General features: G+C 42.1%; 1 protein-coding gene across 1 annotated transcript in view; it reads right to left on the minus strand.

Moving 5' to 3' along the window:
* Positions 1-15,881, minus strand: part of LOC149325158 (sodium-coupled monocarboxylate transporter 2-like) — a 194,356-nt gene that overhangs the window by 54,803 nt on the left and 123,672 nt on the right. Inside the window, exons 9-11 of the mRNA XM_089563580.1 lie at positions 6,458-6,546; positions 2,357-2,466; positions 1,411-1,478 (exon numbers count right to left, since the gene is read on the minus strand). Of these exons, the coding sequence (XP_089419706.1) occupies positions 1,411-1,478; positions 2,357-2,466; positions 6,458-6,546 (267 nt within the window). The remainder of the gene's footprint in view (positions 1-1,410; positions 1,479-2,356; positions 2,467-6,457; positions 6,547-15,881) is intronic.

Raw genomic sequence — 15,881 nt, forward strand, 5'->3', positions numbered from 1 at the left:
CTGGCCTAGAGTACACGTATGAGCTACCTGAAATATTTTACGAATTGGAAAAACAGCGCAATCAAAGACGAGACACAAGAGAAGGACAAAGCACCAGCGCTTTTCCAATTCGTAAAACATGTACCAACCAGCCCGTATTTGCCCTCTTCTACCTGAAATATGCATGCTAAGAACCCTGGAGCTAAACATACAAGAAAGTCTGGCCCATACATACTAGTGATACAACCCTAAACGCGTAAAAATCCTCATGGGTTTTGATTCAAGCCATTTCAAGCTCCTGAAAAGAGCGGTTGCTCTTGCTTACATGTCCCAGAGCATTCTCAGGTCTCGCCGCTAATAGCCGCTAGTATAAATGTGTAATCTGAGAGGTTACTTCCTAGTCGCTTTTCTAACGACGCGATAGCGTGAGAGGAAAATTTTTTAAACCACTGAGAGAAAAAGAACAGGTTTGAGAGAACCACTGAAGAAAGAACGGCGCATAGTGAGGCCGAGTATTGATAAAGTAGCTGTCGGATTGAAACTGGTAGCGAGGAATCAGGCAGTAAAGGTTGTCTTCGAGGCAACGAATGCTCTGGTAGGCCTGTGCAACAAGGATAGCAAACAATAAAAGCAGGAACGACACAAAGAATTTGAAATTGCGCATGGTTGAAAATGTTCAGTCAGTGTAAAAAGATAATTTATAAGATTGTAATACCATGCGGCTGCCAATACTTTGAACAGTCTCGCAGATCTGTCAATACGATGCTACAGGAAGGTAAGAATAAGTACGGTAAAACTCCCGTCTGGAAAGCGCAGCGTCGCATGTAACCGCTGCAAAGGAAAGTTGAACCACTCTTTCAGAAAAGAGAGGTATTGGGCCGTGAAAGTAACGCAGTCGAAAGAGAAATTGTGGAAGCGTTTATGATTGCAATAGAGGAAGAACAAAAGTGTGTGAGCGACTCATTAATGCACTCATCAAACACGAGATCGAAACGGTAGGACTAGAGCGGCAAGGACATGGGAAGATGCAACAGATGTACTGCATGAATGAGATTGCTTCTAATCCTGACACTCTGTACGCATAAAAATAGGTCATCAAAGAGAAATACAGAGTTTTAAGTTAGAAATTGTGATGCTTGTTTATCTCAAGTACTCCTTCCTGGGAGGGTTGGTTCATATTTTTTAAATTGAGGTCCATTCGTGCCTTGCCAACTAAGTAGGGCGTAGAACTGAAGTAAGATCAACCAACTGGTCCCATTTTCAGCTTTTTTGCTAAAATCAGATGAAACCATGCTTTACTCAATAGGTAAGGAACCTAAAAATATCTTAATCCAATATTATCTGCTAGGGAATGTACAACTTCTGAAGGGACGCATGTCGCAACGAACAAGATTATCCACGAAACTGACTTGGAAAAGGAAACTAGCTCACCTTAGTTAACGAGCCCATATGTATGCAAAGCGTGCTGTAAGCTGTCATCAAGATACCTAGAAGTATGGCTGAAATAAAGAAAACAGTTTGCTGTTACTCAGAAAAATTTTCTGTCCCCACACTGAACACTATTTTCACAGTCATTATGTACTAGAGTAACATTTAGCCTCTGCAATATTACCGTAAAATGTAACATTATACGCAAAATGTTACTTGTATTGGTTTATTGGGGTTTTAACGTCCCAAAGCGACTAAGGCTATGAGAGACGCCGTAGTGGAGGGCTCCGGAAATTTCGACCACCTGGGGTTCTTTAACGTGCACTGACATCGCACAGTACACGGGCCTCTAGAATTTCTCCTCCAAAGAAATTCTAGCCGCCGCGGCCGGGATCGAACCCGCGTCTTTCGGGTCAGCAGCCGAGCACCATAACCGCTGAGCCACCGCGGCGGCTCTACTAAAGTAGCTCTACAGCTACTTTTCGTAGCTGTATACTTGTACATTTGAAGCATTCACAAAGCAAAACGCGGAAACGTTATTGTATGTTTAGCGGTCGGTGTGAAACAGTGCTAGGTCACAGTCTTATACTAAGGGATATGAATGCTCAGGTAGAAAAATTTGATGTCTTTACTGAAAGAGCACAAAGTATGCGCGAGCAGCACTGCTTGATCATAGTATACAATGAAGCAAAAAGTGATGGACTTTGTGCCATTAACCCTGAGGACATCATCATCATCTTTTGACACACACACACACACACACACACACACACACACACACACACACACACACACACACACACACACACACACACACACACACACACACACACACGCAAAACAAGCAAAAAACGGATAGATGTGAACCAAACAGCAAGAAGACGCACTGTGAGGAGAATGCTGATGAGCAATCAGTTGCGATGCCTTACTTTGGCAAATAACGCCTCACCTGTGGCTCGTGTAGTGCATAGGATATTTTGCTCAGCATTCTTCCAGCGATGAGTGATAACATCCACGAACACTATGGCAGCTTGAGAATTTATCGTAGATGACACTGTACTGCGTCAGGAAATGATGAGAAAAAATGGGATCTGCAGTTAAACTCCGATGTAATGAAGGCGGTAAAATAAGCAGTTTGCGTCGAAAAGTCGAAATTCCACAGCATTCTAATTCCTCTGGTATGCAAAGAATCCTCCCAGGCATGCTGCGGACCTTTACTTGCGGTGAACATGGTCCATTATTTGCGCTTTGTTGGAGATCAACAACGACGTTAGGCGTCGGTCATATACCCGTGACGGGACCGAGCACTGAATCTTAAGTGCCCAATTTTTTTCAGCGCAACGGAAAGCTTGCTGCATAAGGTGCTGGATTCTGCAGCGTTGTTGTTAGGAACGCGGTAGAAGATTTTTACTGAGAAATATTAAATCAGTGAATGCGCCCGTTTTTATGTATCCCTATGCTGGAAACCATGATCAATGAGCGCGATGGCGACGGCACGTCTACGAAAGCGCTGTACTAAATACTAATGCAGATCTAACTTTCCAGACAGTAACTGAACATTATTTGTGTAGGATATCGTCCATTTTAGTTTCCACACCTAAAGATCTAACGGCATAGTGATGTACGCCTCGTCGACAAAAGTGTTAGGGGACCGTGGTTGCTGTTCCATTCAAGGAATCAAAAACGCTGTGACGCCTTCTATAGTGGCAAAAGCTAAAGTTCCATGGTCAGCGATGCGAAGTACGCGTTGCTATTCAACGAAGAGCGCAGTTGAGAAATATAACCTGTAATAAAACATTTATATATTTATTTCATTTGAATGCCCTCCGGGCCCGAAGGCATTAAAGAGGGGAGTGGGAAAGATATACATTGTATAAGGTACAGTGCAGCAGAAAAACAAAAGAGAAGAAATTGTAACGTGGCAAAAAGCGAGAGAACAGTCCTGAGAAAAAAAAGAATGTGCGCTTGAAACAGATCAGCGATATTTTACCGAGAAGTTCTCACGTGGTGGGATGCACCGATAATGGTGGGTTTCAGCGCAAGATGATTTTTTGAGCATTTTTCATGGTAAATTAAAATTATAAATCCTTGTTTCTTCGATATTACAGTACAGTATGTCTTTAGATCGAGTCGACCACTGCGCTGGTGATGGGGACGACAGGCCGATTTTTTGACATGATTTATATCCATCTTGAGTTTCACTTTCGCTCTCAAGTGCTAGTCCCTAATCGGATCGCTGACACGAAGGCCCGCTCCGCCGCCGCCGCTGCCGCATTGTGGAAGGGAGCTAGGGAAACTGGGGAAGGAAGGCGGCGGCGGTGGAACCCGCCGAAGAAGTAAGGAATTATGTAATATGTTTTGTAGTAATATGTTTTGTAGTTCAAGGTTAATCGAATGTATTTAAAGAATACAACACAATTTTCAAGCATTGTGTCCCAGAATGTTTCTCACTGGACTTCAACCAACAGAACTTAGCAACAAATCTCTTAGCTTGTGGCTGCCGAAGATTACATGCACAACCGCATCATTTTGTTAAAAAAACTTAGCTTCTTACTAATTCACTACTATAGCTAAGTCCGTCGCGGTGGCTCAGTGATTATGGCGCTCGACTGCTGGCCCGAAAGACGCGGCTTCGATCCCGGTCGCGGCGGCCGAATTTCGATGGAGGCAAATTCTAGAGGCCCATGTATTATGCCATATCAGTGCACGTTAAAGAACCCTAGGTGGCTGAAATTTCCGTATTCCTTCACTACGGAGTCCCTCATAGCCTGACTCGCGTTGGGACGTTAAACCTCATAAAACCAACTTTAATTATAACCAAATAAGCTTTCCCCCATGGTACTCGTTCGGAGATACGTTGCATGCGTTGGTTGTGGTATATTGTAAAACTCGTGTCGCCGTCGTTGTTGGTACCTGCAAAGAGTTTATTAAACTGCAGTACTTTCGCAACTGGCGACGCTGCACGCTCCCACAAGGTTTCTTGAGGATATTAGAAGAATTTACATATATGTTGCCTAAATGTTTAGTGCAGGTTAAGGCAAGGTTACTATACGCACTTTGTGTGCAATGTTTGAGCAACATTAGAAAAGAAGGCATTTAGAATAATGCATTTACGTTTGACGAAAACAAAGACGCAACACTTTGGTAACATTTGGGCGATACGTGGGCCCGGACTAGATCAGATGGCATAGCAAGCGACGTTCTTCATCACAATCGCTTATTCGTCTGCGCTCTAGATAGGCCGCCCGGGCGGTGACCACCTAGGCACCCATTTCACGTACAGGGTCAATCACACTAAAAGGGAACACGGCTCCGCTTGGCTGCGCACATGCGCAGCACCATTGCGACCAAGCGGGTAGGAAACCCGTGCAAAGGGGCAGATGACACTAAGAACCACGTCGAGGTCCCTGTTCTCGTGAGCCACTCTGCATTGATTCATGAACGGGTTAGATGCAGTGCACTCCGCAGGCCACGCGGAGCCGTGTTCCCTCTAAGTGTGGTTGACCCTGTACGCGCTCGGACACGCGCCGCGCTCGGCCTCTCCCTCTCGCGGGGCTTTTTTACTTGCAAGTGTGGAAGAGCGGACTAGTTGGTAATTCATCTTGGGGGAAAAACACAGCGCACTCCTGAGACACGGACAAAGAAAGGCAAGACGGTACAGCGCTGTACTTCAACTGATTATTTTATTGTGGAGGAACATATATATACGTTCGAAAAGTGGGCAGGAAGACATGAGTAACATCTGCTGTGTTTGCACGTGACCGAAAGATACCTAACTAAAATTGCAAAGACACATGAGGGCAAGGGTGAACCTCGGAGGCAACGAAAAATGAAAACTAACACAAGATAAAAAGACAAGTGCAGGGGCGATGAAACGGATGACGCTTAAAAGGATGACGCGAACAGGCAGTACAAAAGACAAAAAAACACTAGGAGATGACAATAAGTGAACAAAATGCACTAAAAGGCCAAAAAGACCATTAAAAAAGTTTAAAAACCGATAAAAGAACCAAAAGGGGCGTTAAAAGCAGAAGACAGAAAACAACCTTGTCCAAAAGGTAAAAAAGGCTAACAGACGTATTTCGGAATACTACACATTAAAGTTGCTCTGTGCCTGGCTCAAATAATCTAACTCATGTTTCGTTAGCGCTATCGAGGGTGTGCTAACACACTATTCACCTTGCTTTAGAACTTCCCGCTCGTTTCGAGACAGCAATAAAATTTTGTTACGCTGAAAGCGCTGCGAAATCTGCTTCATGGTAGTGAACCAATAATTACACGACGCTCTATGGACACGAAGTTGTGAAAAATATAACCCTTTGTTATGTCAAGCATTAAGCTACGGTGAAGTTTGTTAGATCAATTTTTAACTGTTAAAGCTTGACAACAGTTGACACCGAAGACTCCTGGCAAGAACAATCTGTGATGGACGTGAAAAAAACTTGAGACACCTTTCCCAGCAAACTGGACACCATGCGAAAACAGCATGGAATACGAATTAACGTAGAGGCGCAATCCACATACACAGAGCTATTCAGCATTTTACACTGCGGTTATCAAGGGGCGCGGCGTTATGCAGGAAAGTGGTTTTCTCATCAAAGTATATCTACTGCGAGTCTCTTATCTGCTGTGAAATTTATTAAATTTTGTCGTTTTGTAAACATTTACGCGTGGTTGCCTTTGCTAAATGCGTTTAGAGGACTCGTAGGATTGTGGAGAAAATAATAAAATGCTGAAAACCAGCTTAATTCCTGAAATATACGCAACGCATGATTGGCGGAATAACGGCTAGTGCCTAAGCCTTGCTGTTGGACGAGCTACATGTGAAGAACGGTAGCAGTCGGCCGCTCGGCGTTCAGCAGACATCCTATGGATCGTTATGGCCCCTATTGTTAGCACTTACCGTGGCGCAAGTTAAAGATATCATTCCCGCCCAGTTTAAATCAAATAAGTAACAAGTTTCTCGCTGGGCTTACGAAGCTGAGGAGAACGTGTAGACCATAATATAAGTTATTTAATTGCAAGAAAGATATGAAATGCTACGACATACCTTGTTGCTGCGCTCACGACACCAGCAAGAAAAAGGCCGACTAGTCCAGGTACATGGACGAGGAACGTGTTTATATAGTATGGTAGAATCTGAAATTACCGATGTCAACAACGTCATCGTTAAAATTTGATATCAGCGCAAAACGGTAATAACAGCGCACATTAATTTTTCTGGCATGATTTCGACAATGTAAACCTCGCTAACATGCGACTCTGTTTCATTCAAGGCAACGTTTTGTTTATTTATTTTTTAATTTGTCCGCTTGCTATTTTTTGCTTACTTGTAATAGCTTTGAGCCCGCTAAAGCTCTGCGGGCTCTTTTTTAAATCATGCTTGTTATCTTCCTTGTTCTGCAAGCCTTTTATTCATTAGACTATATTAAACATGTGTGGTGACTCCAAGTTAGGAAAAAAAAACGACAGCTTTCACACCTGGCTTCGTTAACGCTATCGCTGTAGCATTTCGACATCATTCAACACAGAAGAAAAGCAAACATGAAGCAGATGCAGCAGCTAGGCAAGATGATGCTAATGCTTCAGCGTCTGGTTTGCGCATTATCAGGATGGGAAATCCGCTGTCTTTCAAGAGACATGCGAGTCAGTATGAGCGAAAAAATGTGGTTCCAGCCTAACTATATAACTTGTAATATTTGTCAACTAGATCCCCACTCTCGGTTTACAATCACTTAGCAGAAGTCTAAAAAGTCATTCACATCTTCCAATTGGGAAGCGCCTGCTCGAATAACTTTCTACATAGAACTCGGCGTGCAGACAATCCACGATATTCATGTGGTCACGAGGATGAGAATGAGCCTCGTCTGCTACTGGAATTCCCAGAGCATGGCAATTTTTGGACAGGACCGAACAGGCACTTGGTCACCCTTTATAAAAGGCTTTTCAGTCTTCGAAAGGTATTAGGTCCATGGCCGACGCATGCGCTACAAGAACAGGTGATCATACCTTTGCAGTCTTTCCTCGAGGACAGTGGAATTCTCGGGAAGTACAAGATATTGCTTGGTTAAATTTTTTGATTGCACACCTCTGTGCGTTCTTTCCAGTGTCCTGGCAATCGTTTATGTGGGTTTATATTATGTATTTGTCGCACGTCAGATCATAATTGTTGCAGCTTATTGTTTTAACGTGACAGGGTTAAAGGCCGCAATGCAAGAGCGGGGGCTTCATACTGATCAATTTGCGCTGCAAGGGACAGACACACGGAAACACAAACGGACGAAGCGCGTAAATGCGCTTCGTCCGTTTGTGTTTCCGTGTGTATGTCCCTTGTAGCGCGAATTGATCAGTTTAAAGGCCCCGTTACCAAGAAAATAAGGCATCGCTGTTGTGAGCGAAAAATCACGGGCATAGATACAATACAATACAATACAATACAATACATCTTTATTTTCCAGAAGACAACTGGATGGTCTCTTGGGCTAAAAGCTACACAAAAGCTTGACGAGGCCCAAGAGACCAATACAAGGCAGCAGCGTAAAGAATAGAAACATAATAGATGAATAGTACATAGGAAGACAGTAATAGGGTAATAATAAAACAGTTACTGTGACAAGTAATAATGATGTCAATCACATAAAGCAACCAGTAATGAACTGAAACCAAAATAAAACAACTGAAAAGCACATACGCGGAAACAACAAACAAAAATTAATGGATCACAACTGCACAAAATAGGAATGTAATTGTTTTTTGTTCAAGCCCACTGTGTGTCTGTATTTGTTTAGTGTTGTAGGGAGGTTATGGGTAAGTGACTGATATTTATAAAATGTACGAAAATGAGGAACTGCCCACGCATCAACATTTCTTGTTTGCACGCTAATATTTCGTCGCTCTAAGGATGCCAAGGACGTTAGAAGGTTAGTAACTTCAGGGGAGCAAAAGTAGATTGAATGTAATAGGCGAAATTCATACAACTTGTCTACACTTATGATATTGAATGATTCAAATGCACTCTTTGTAGTTTCCATGGGCTCAATATTTGCTATGTAACGGATGATTTTTTTCTGTAAAACCAGAAGTTTATTTAAATTGGTTTTGGTGGTTGTGCACCAAACTAGACTGCAGTATCTTAAATGAGAATTAAACAAAGCATGATATACTTGAAGTTTTATCTTGGGTGGAAGTACTGTACGACAGCGCGATATAACTCCTGTAATCGAGGAAAGTTTTTTACGAAGGTGATCAATGTGAGCATCCCAGGTTAGATGCGAGGAAAAATGTACACCTAATATTTTATGGTTGTCAACGATTTCAATTTCTTGGTGCTCATAGGTTATAGTGTGATTTATTTCAACTAATTTGTGTTTAGCGCGGAATATAATAGCTTTAGTTTTAGTGCAATTGATTTGAAGTCTGTTTAACTTGGACCATGTAGATAGCTTAGCTAAAAATTCATTACATTGCATGATTAAACCATCAGCATTAGGGCCAGAAATAACAATAGTACTATCATCAGCATATATCACTAGTTTTACTGTATTATCAATATTCACCAAGTCATTAACGTATGTATTGAACAACAGCGGACCTAACACACTTCCTTGGGGTACGCCACTCTTTATCGGAAAAAGGGATGAGCTGCAGTTTTTGAGAAACACTCTCTGAAACCTGTTGCTGAGGTAGGACTTCAGCAAAGCTAGACACGTGCCGCGGATCCCGTAAGCTTGTATTATGGATAGAAGAATGCTATGGTCCAGGCAGTCAAAAGCCTTGCTGAAATCTATGAAAACAGCCAACGAGAACAAATTACTTTCTATGTTTCGTAAAATATTTTCTTTTAACGTTAGTAAAGCAGTTTCCGTCGATCTGTCCTTCCTAAAACCGAACTGTGCATTTGTTATTATGTTTTGTTTGTCAAAGAAGTTAGTTATGCGAGCAAAAATGATCTTTTTTAGTGCCTTAGAAAATACAGGGAGGACTGAAATTGGGCGATAGTTTGTTGCCAAGTTTGGGTCGCCGCCCTTGAAGATTACAGAAACCCTAGCACATTTCATTTTTTCAGGAAAGACGCCGGAATCCAGTATTAAATTAAATATGTAAGCAAGTACGGATGTAAGTAAGGTCAATACATACTTTATCGGCATGATTTGAATGTTTTCAATATCAAGCGCCTTACTGTTTCGGAGCAACATGAAAGTGTTATAAATCTCCTGCTCATCAGTAGGCTGAAGGTATATTGTTTTCATTGTACTAGTGGAGATTCCAGTTGTATCTGGAGGATAGTCACAAGGATTTGCAATACTCACAATATGATTGTTAAGGTAATCCGCAAGCGCTTTACCGCTCAATTCACCACCTTCATGTGTTAAAACATCCGGAAGGGAACTTTTACTTTTACGACCCAAAACAGTGTTTATTGCTTTCCATGCAGCATCCGGGCGTTGTCGAGCGCAATCTGCAAATAACTGCTCATAGTATAAAGATTTGGCACTCCGAAGCTCAGCGTTTAGCTTATTCCGCAATATTTTAAACTCCTTTAGAGTTTCTTTTGAACGTGTACGCAAGAAAGAATGAAAGTGACGATTTTTATTTTTGATCATTTGTAAGTGTTCTCGAGTGACCCATGGTTTCTTAATCTTTTTTGTTGGCACGATAGTTTGCAAAGGGAAATGTTTAGCATAGATGCACACAAAACGATTTATGAATTCGTTATACGCGTCATTCGCATCCACATTTTTTAGCACGGCAGACCAATCTTGGTTCATGATTTCATTCTTGAACGAGATTAGCTTTCCTTCGGTAATGCGCTGAACAAAAAATGTTTCCCTTTTCAGATTCCTGTCCAGTGAATCAATGCGATATGTTAAGAAAGTAGGACAGTGATCACTAACGTCGCAGGCAACTGTGCCTGCATTGCAAAATTTCAGTGTCAAGATTCGTAACAATGAGATCTAGCATGGATGATGTAGAACATGTAATTCGAGTTGGTGTTTTAATCACATTTATGAAACCAGATGAAACCAGTTTTGTGCTAAAGTCACGAACACAGTTATTTTCCTCTAACATGTTTATGTTAAAATCACCACCACTAATGAGCCTAAGGTTGTTTTTACAAATAAATTCCAAGAAGTCTTCATAAAATTCTAAGAAGCGTGCAACATTCCCAGTTGGTGGACGATACAAGACAGAAATTATTTCTTGTTTATATTTCAGCGTTAAGATTTCATAATCCACAGTGGTCTTACTGAATTCCGGCAAAATTTCACATTTCTTGTGCTTTGCAACTAGAATTGCGACGCCACCACCCCTGCTGTTTTTACGATTAAGAAAGAAGTTATTGTAACCATCTAGTTCCAACATTTTGCTACTGTTTGTATACCAAGTTTCCGACAGCATTAGGACAGAAAATTGAGAGCAAAATTGCTGTAATAAAAGGACAATGTCATCCTCTTTACAGTTCACTGAACGTGCATTGATATGCATAACTGATCCGCATGATAAATAATCAAACTTCACATCAGATGGCAGAGTAAGCTCCTGATAATCCATCTTTCAAGGCTTTGAAACACGAAGCAGATAGCCAGATGAGCACGATGTCGGCAATCACACGTTATCGGCATCACGAGCTGTGTTGCCCGCTTGAGTAGAAAAAATCTTGTCGACAACGTCCTCACCTGTCACATGCACAGTGGGCGTGTTATCTGCCTGCTTGGCAAAGAGTTTCCCGTTGTAGGACCACACCGATTTCCAGTTGCACTCATATTTTTTTTCACAGCCATTGCAAGTAGTTTCTTCAATGCGGGACAGAGGTGCTCATTGACATATATTGCATCTGATTTGTCTAGGCCGATGTCTTTGCTTGTAAGCCGTGTTTTTTTCTGGCAGATCTGGCAGACGGTCCCCAGAGAGCAACCTAGGACGCAGGCGGGCCAATTTGGTCACGTGACCTTACGGCGTCATCACAATCTGCTCACCAGATAGTGAGCAAACTGCTCATCGTGGTAGGCGACACCTGAATTAAACATGGGTCGCTAGGGAGGAGCAACCTGGGCAGCAGCGGCAGCAAGCCGTGAACACCATTTGAAAAACTGCTCTTTTGCAGTGCCGTCTACTTCGAGGCCCCACCGAACGTGCGTACGAAGCGCTGCGTCGACTTCTGGCTGTGCATTTCACGGATCCGCCCCAGTGACGAGGGATTCCTGGCAAGAAGTAATCTGCACATGCGCACCCAGCCAGCTCGACCCAACAAAAAGCGGAGCATCTTCGGCCACCCGTCACTTGGCAGCAGCGGCAGCAAGCCGTGAACACCATTTGAAAAACTGCTCTTTTGCAGGTTCGTAGCCCTATGTTTTCATCATATCCATTTTAATAGTATTTCTGCTGCTGCTGCTGCCATTTGCTGACATTTGTTGACATTTGCTATGCTTTTTGCATTACTGAGATCCATTTTGCGAGTACTTCTGTACACTTCAAACAATGTCTGATTCCTGTAGCACGTGTGATGTGATCATCTCTGAGGATGATCCATTTGTGGAATGTTCCAAATGCGAGAGCAACTATCACTTTGGAAAATGTGCTGGTCTTACTGAAAAGACCTTCAAATCGAAGTATGAGGCCACAAAGAAAGCGTGGCAGTGCCCATCATGCAGAAGTGCAGGAAACAGCAACACATGTAGTAAAGAGAGTAGTGGCTCTGAAACAGATATCAAACTTGCGCTCTTCTCAATTAACCAAAAGTTGGAACGGCTGATGCCCCTGGCAGAAAAAATTGAAAGCATGGAGGAGTCCCTTAGCTTCATATCTTCGAAGTTTGATGAATTTGAGCAAAAGGTCGGCCATCAAGAGGCTGATATCATGGACCTAAAAAAGAAGATATCGGAGCTTGAGAAAAAGGATGACTTAAGTCAGGCAGCACAAGCTCAGTTTGAAAAGGAGATACACGATCTTGAATTCCGAAGCAGGCAGCTGAACTTGGAACTGCATGGCATAAAAGAAGTGCAGGATGAGGATCTAACAGTCATATTAAATAACGTGGCTGATAAACTTCGAGTGCCTCGCTTGATGGAATCGGAGATAGCAACTGTTCATCGACTTCCCGCTAAACGTGATAATACGCCAGGCATCATTGTGCGTTTTGCAAAGCAAGCTACAAGAGAAAACTGGTTGAAGAATAAGAAGAACCTAAAAGATAGCGACCCGCCCATTTTCATGCAAGAAAATTTAACACGCCGAAATAGAGAACTGCTTCAGGCAACTAAAGTCTGTGCCAAAGAAAAAGGCTATAAGTTCACTTGGTATGTCAATGGAAAGGTTTTCGTTAGGCGAAGTGAGGGAATGAGTGCCATTCATGTGAAGGGAAAGGGCGATTTGGATCGGCTATAGCACTCAGCATGGTATCTTTCGAGTTTCTTCTTGAAACATAATCGACATGCAGCAGATGTATTATCTGCCGAGTGACTTGAACCGCACTGCTTCGTGTGTTGCGCTGACAACGCTTAACGCTATTCACCTGAACGCACGCTCTGTAAAATCAAGATAATGTGTTTAGAGGAGTTCTTTGGCGAATTTTCATTTGCTTTTTCTTTGATCATGCTCAGTGAGACTTGGAGCACAGATGATTCCGACGTTTTCAGGATGCCCAACTACAAAACTTATTATTTGAACCGCTCCGGCCTCCGGGGGGGGGGGGGGGGTGGAGTGGCTTTACTGGTGTCAGATGACATTGAATGCGACAAGCTGGATTCGTACAGTCTTATTACTGAAGATTTTGAAGTGCTATCAGTCTGTACTGGCAGGTTCGTGTTTTCGGTCTGCTATCGTCCACCTAAGGGAAATATGGTTAGGTTTTTGGAATTTTATGACTGTTTTCTTTCGTTTATAACAGATAACAAATACACTCTAATAGCTGGAGGTGATTTTAATATCGATATGTTGAAAGATAACTCCTCTACTAGAGACTTTAACGCAGTCTTGGCCTCGAACGGATTTATTAATCTTATTAACGATCCAACAAGGGTAACACAAGAAAGTGAGTCACTTCTTGATCTGCTGATTACGAACACTTCCCAACCGATAGTTGAGTCGGGCGTAATATCATGTGCGATCAGTGACCACCTTCCAGTGTTTGCATGCATAAATAAGACTAAGTACCGGCAGGAGAAAGCGAAGTACCAAAGTATAACCAATGCTACCCTCAATTCATTTCACAGCTCACTGGAACAAGTTGAGTGGGATAGTATTGACGTTACCAGTGACGCAAATGAGGCTTACGATGAGTTCCTCCAAGTATTTAAACGGCTCTATCATTCCTCTTTCCCGCTAAAAGTGCGTGCAATAAAGCGTAAAACTCGCAAACCTTGGATATCTTCTGAGTTGCGCCAAGAAATTAAAACGAAAGACAAACTGTACAAAATCTTTTTAAACACACGTTCAACAGATGACCTAAGCATTTTTAAGAAATACAGAAATAGATTAACAAAAAAGCTACGTCTCGCTCGTGCGGAATACTTTGAGACATTTCTTGAAATTAAAAATCGTCGCCACGATCTTTTGTGGTCAAGGTTGAATTTCTTACTGAGGCGTGAGCAACCACAGGCTGCCCCGCGGGCTTTAAAGCTTGATAATAACGATGTATCCGGCAGATAGTTGGCAGATGCCTTCAACAACTTTTTTACCACCCTTGCCCATAACACCCCGTCAAGTGATTTCAACACCTATTTTAGCTCTTACAATAGGGACACAATATTTCTGAACCCAGTTACGACAGAGGAGGTTATATCAGTCGTACAAAAGCTAAATAACAGCCATAGCTGTGACATTGACGGCATTCAAGTAAGGCCTGTCAAGCATGTTATAAGAGTTATTGCCCCTGTTCTTGCAGATATATTTAACTTATGCTTTACTACGGGCACATTTCCTAATAAAATGCAAATAGCCAAAGTAACAGTTTTGTATAAGAAAGGAGACCGCAATGATTTAGGAAATTATAGACCAGTATCGATACTCCCAATCTTCCCGAAAGCTTTTGAAAAAGTTCTGTATACACGGTTGTCTGATTTTATTGATAAACATGACCTTTTGTCACCTAATCAATTTGGGTTTTGTAAAAATAAATCTGCCGAGTTAGCACTACTCGAACAAAAGGAATATATACTAACACAGTTTGAAAATAAGGCCTTTGTTATTGGTGTCTTCGTGGACTTCTCGAAGGCATTCGATTTAGTAAACCACAGTGCACTCCTGAAAAACTTGGAGCGTTGTGGTATTCGTGGACTGGCTCAAATGATCCTGAAATCATATCTTTCGCATAGAAAACAGGCTGTAAGCATAGACAATGTGACATCTGAACTAAAACTTGTTACTTCTGGCGTTCCCCAGGGTAGTATATTGGGACCATTACTTTTTAATATGTACCTGAATGATATCTCCAACATTAACTCCGCCACTAAATTTATTATCTACGCTGACGACACTAGCATCTTTTTTACTGGAAATGATCTTGATCTCCTTGTTCGGGAATGCAATGACACTTTGAGTGAATTACAAAAGTGGTCCGAATCCAGATACATGCGTATAAATGAGAAGAAAACAAAAGCTGTCATATTTCGTCCTAAAAACAAAGTACTTCCTTCCCCCATCGAGATTAAACTAAACTCACGACGTATAGACATAGTTGAACAATTTAAATGCCTTGGAGTAGTTTTCTCTTCCAGCATGTCTTGGGAACACCACACGGACCATATTGTCACGAAACTGGCTCAAATAACCGGAGTCATAAGTCGGCTCAGATACGTCATTCCAAGAACAGTAAAGTTACTCCTCTATAATTCACTTTTCTACTCCTATTTAAACTACTGCCATCTAGTGTGGGGCACAGCTACGGTTAGCTGTCTTCAGCGTATCTACATTTTTCAGAAAAAGTTCCTTCGTCATGTTTACAATGTCCCCTGGGACTCGCCAAGCAAAGATCTCTTTCTACAAAGTGGTGTGCTAAAAATACACAACTTGTATAAATATCGCTTGAGTGTCCGGTTTAAACTCGAAACACGTAGAAATGTAAACCACATACGTAAACTTGCCGAACTACATACCCGAGATGCAAGCTACACAACAAGGTATGCGGAGACATGGATAGTCCCGACCCCACGGTTAAACTCGGGTAGAGAACGCCTGCAGTTCACTCTTCCGTCCCTGCTAAACGCGTATATATATAATAATTTTGACCTTTTCAGTTCGTCAAACAGGTCTTTGCGTGCTTTGTATGCTAGCATGTAGAATTTTTGTTTTGTGTGTTTTTTTCTTTCTCTTTTTTTTCTTTGCTGCCATTACCTGAGTCTACCCAATGTGAATATTGTGTCAGTATTGTATAATGTTCTTTCGCTTTCTCTTGTACCTGCTCATTATTGTATACTTGTTATCACGCTTTGCAACTGCCTTTTGTATTAAAAGCCTTGCTGTCAAGCTGCTGCCAA

The sequence above is a fragment of the Amblyomma mixtum genome, chromosome 10 (genome assembly GCF_055824585.1).
Source record: "Amblyomma mixtum isolate Tamu chromosome 10, ASM5582458v1, whole genome shotgun sequence".
In the NCBI taxonomy this organism is placed as follows: Eukaryota; Metazoa; Arthropoda; class Arachnida; order Ixodida; family Ixodidae; genus Amblyomma; species Amblyomma mixtum.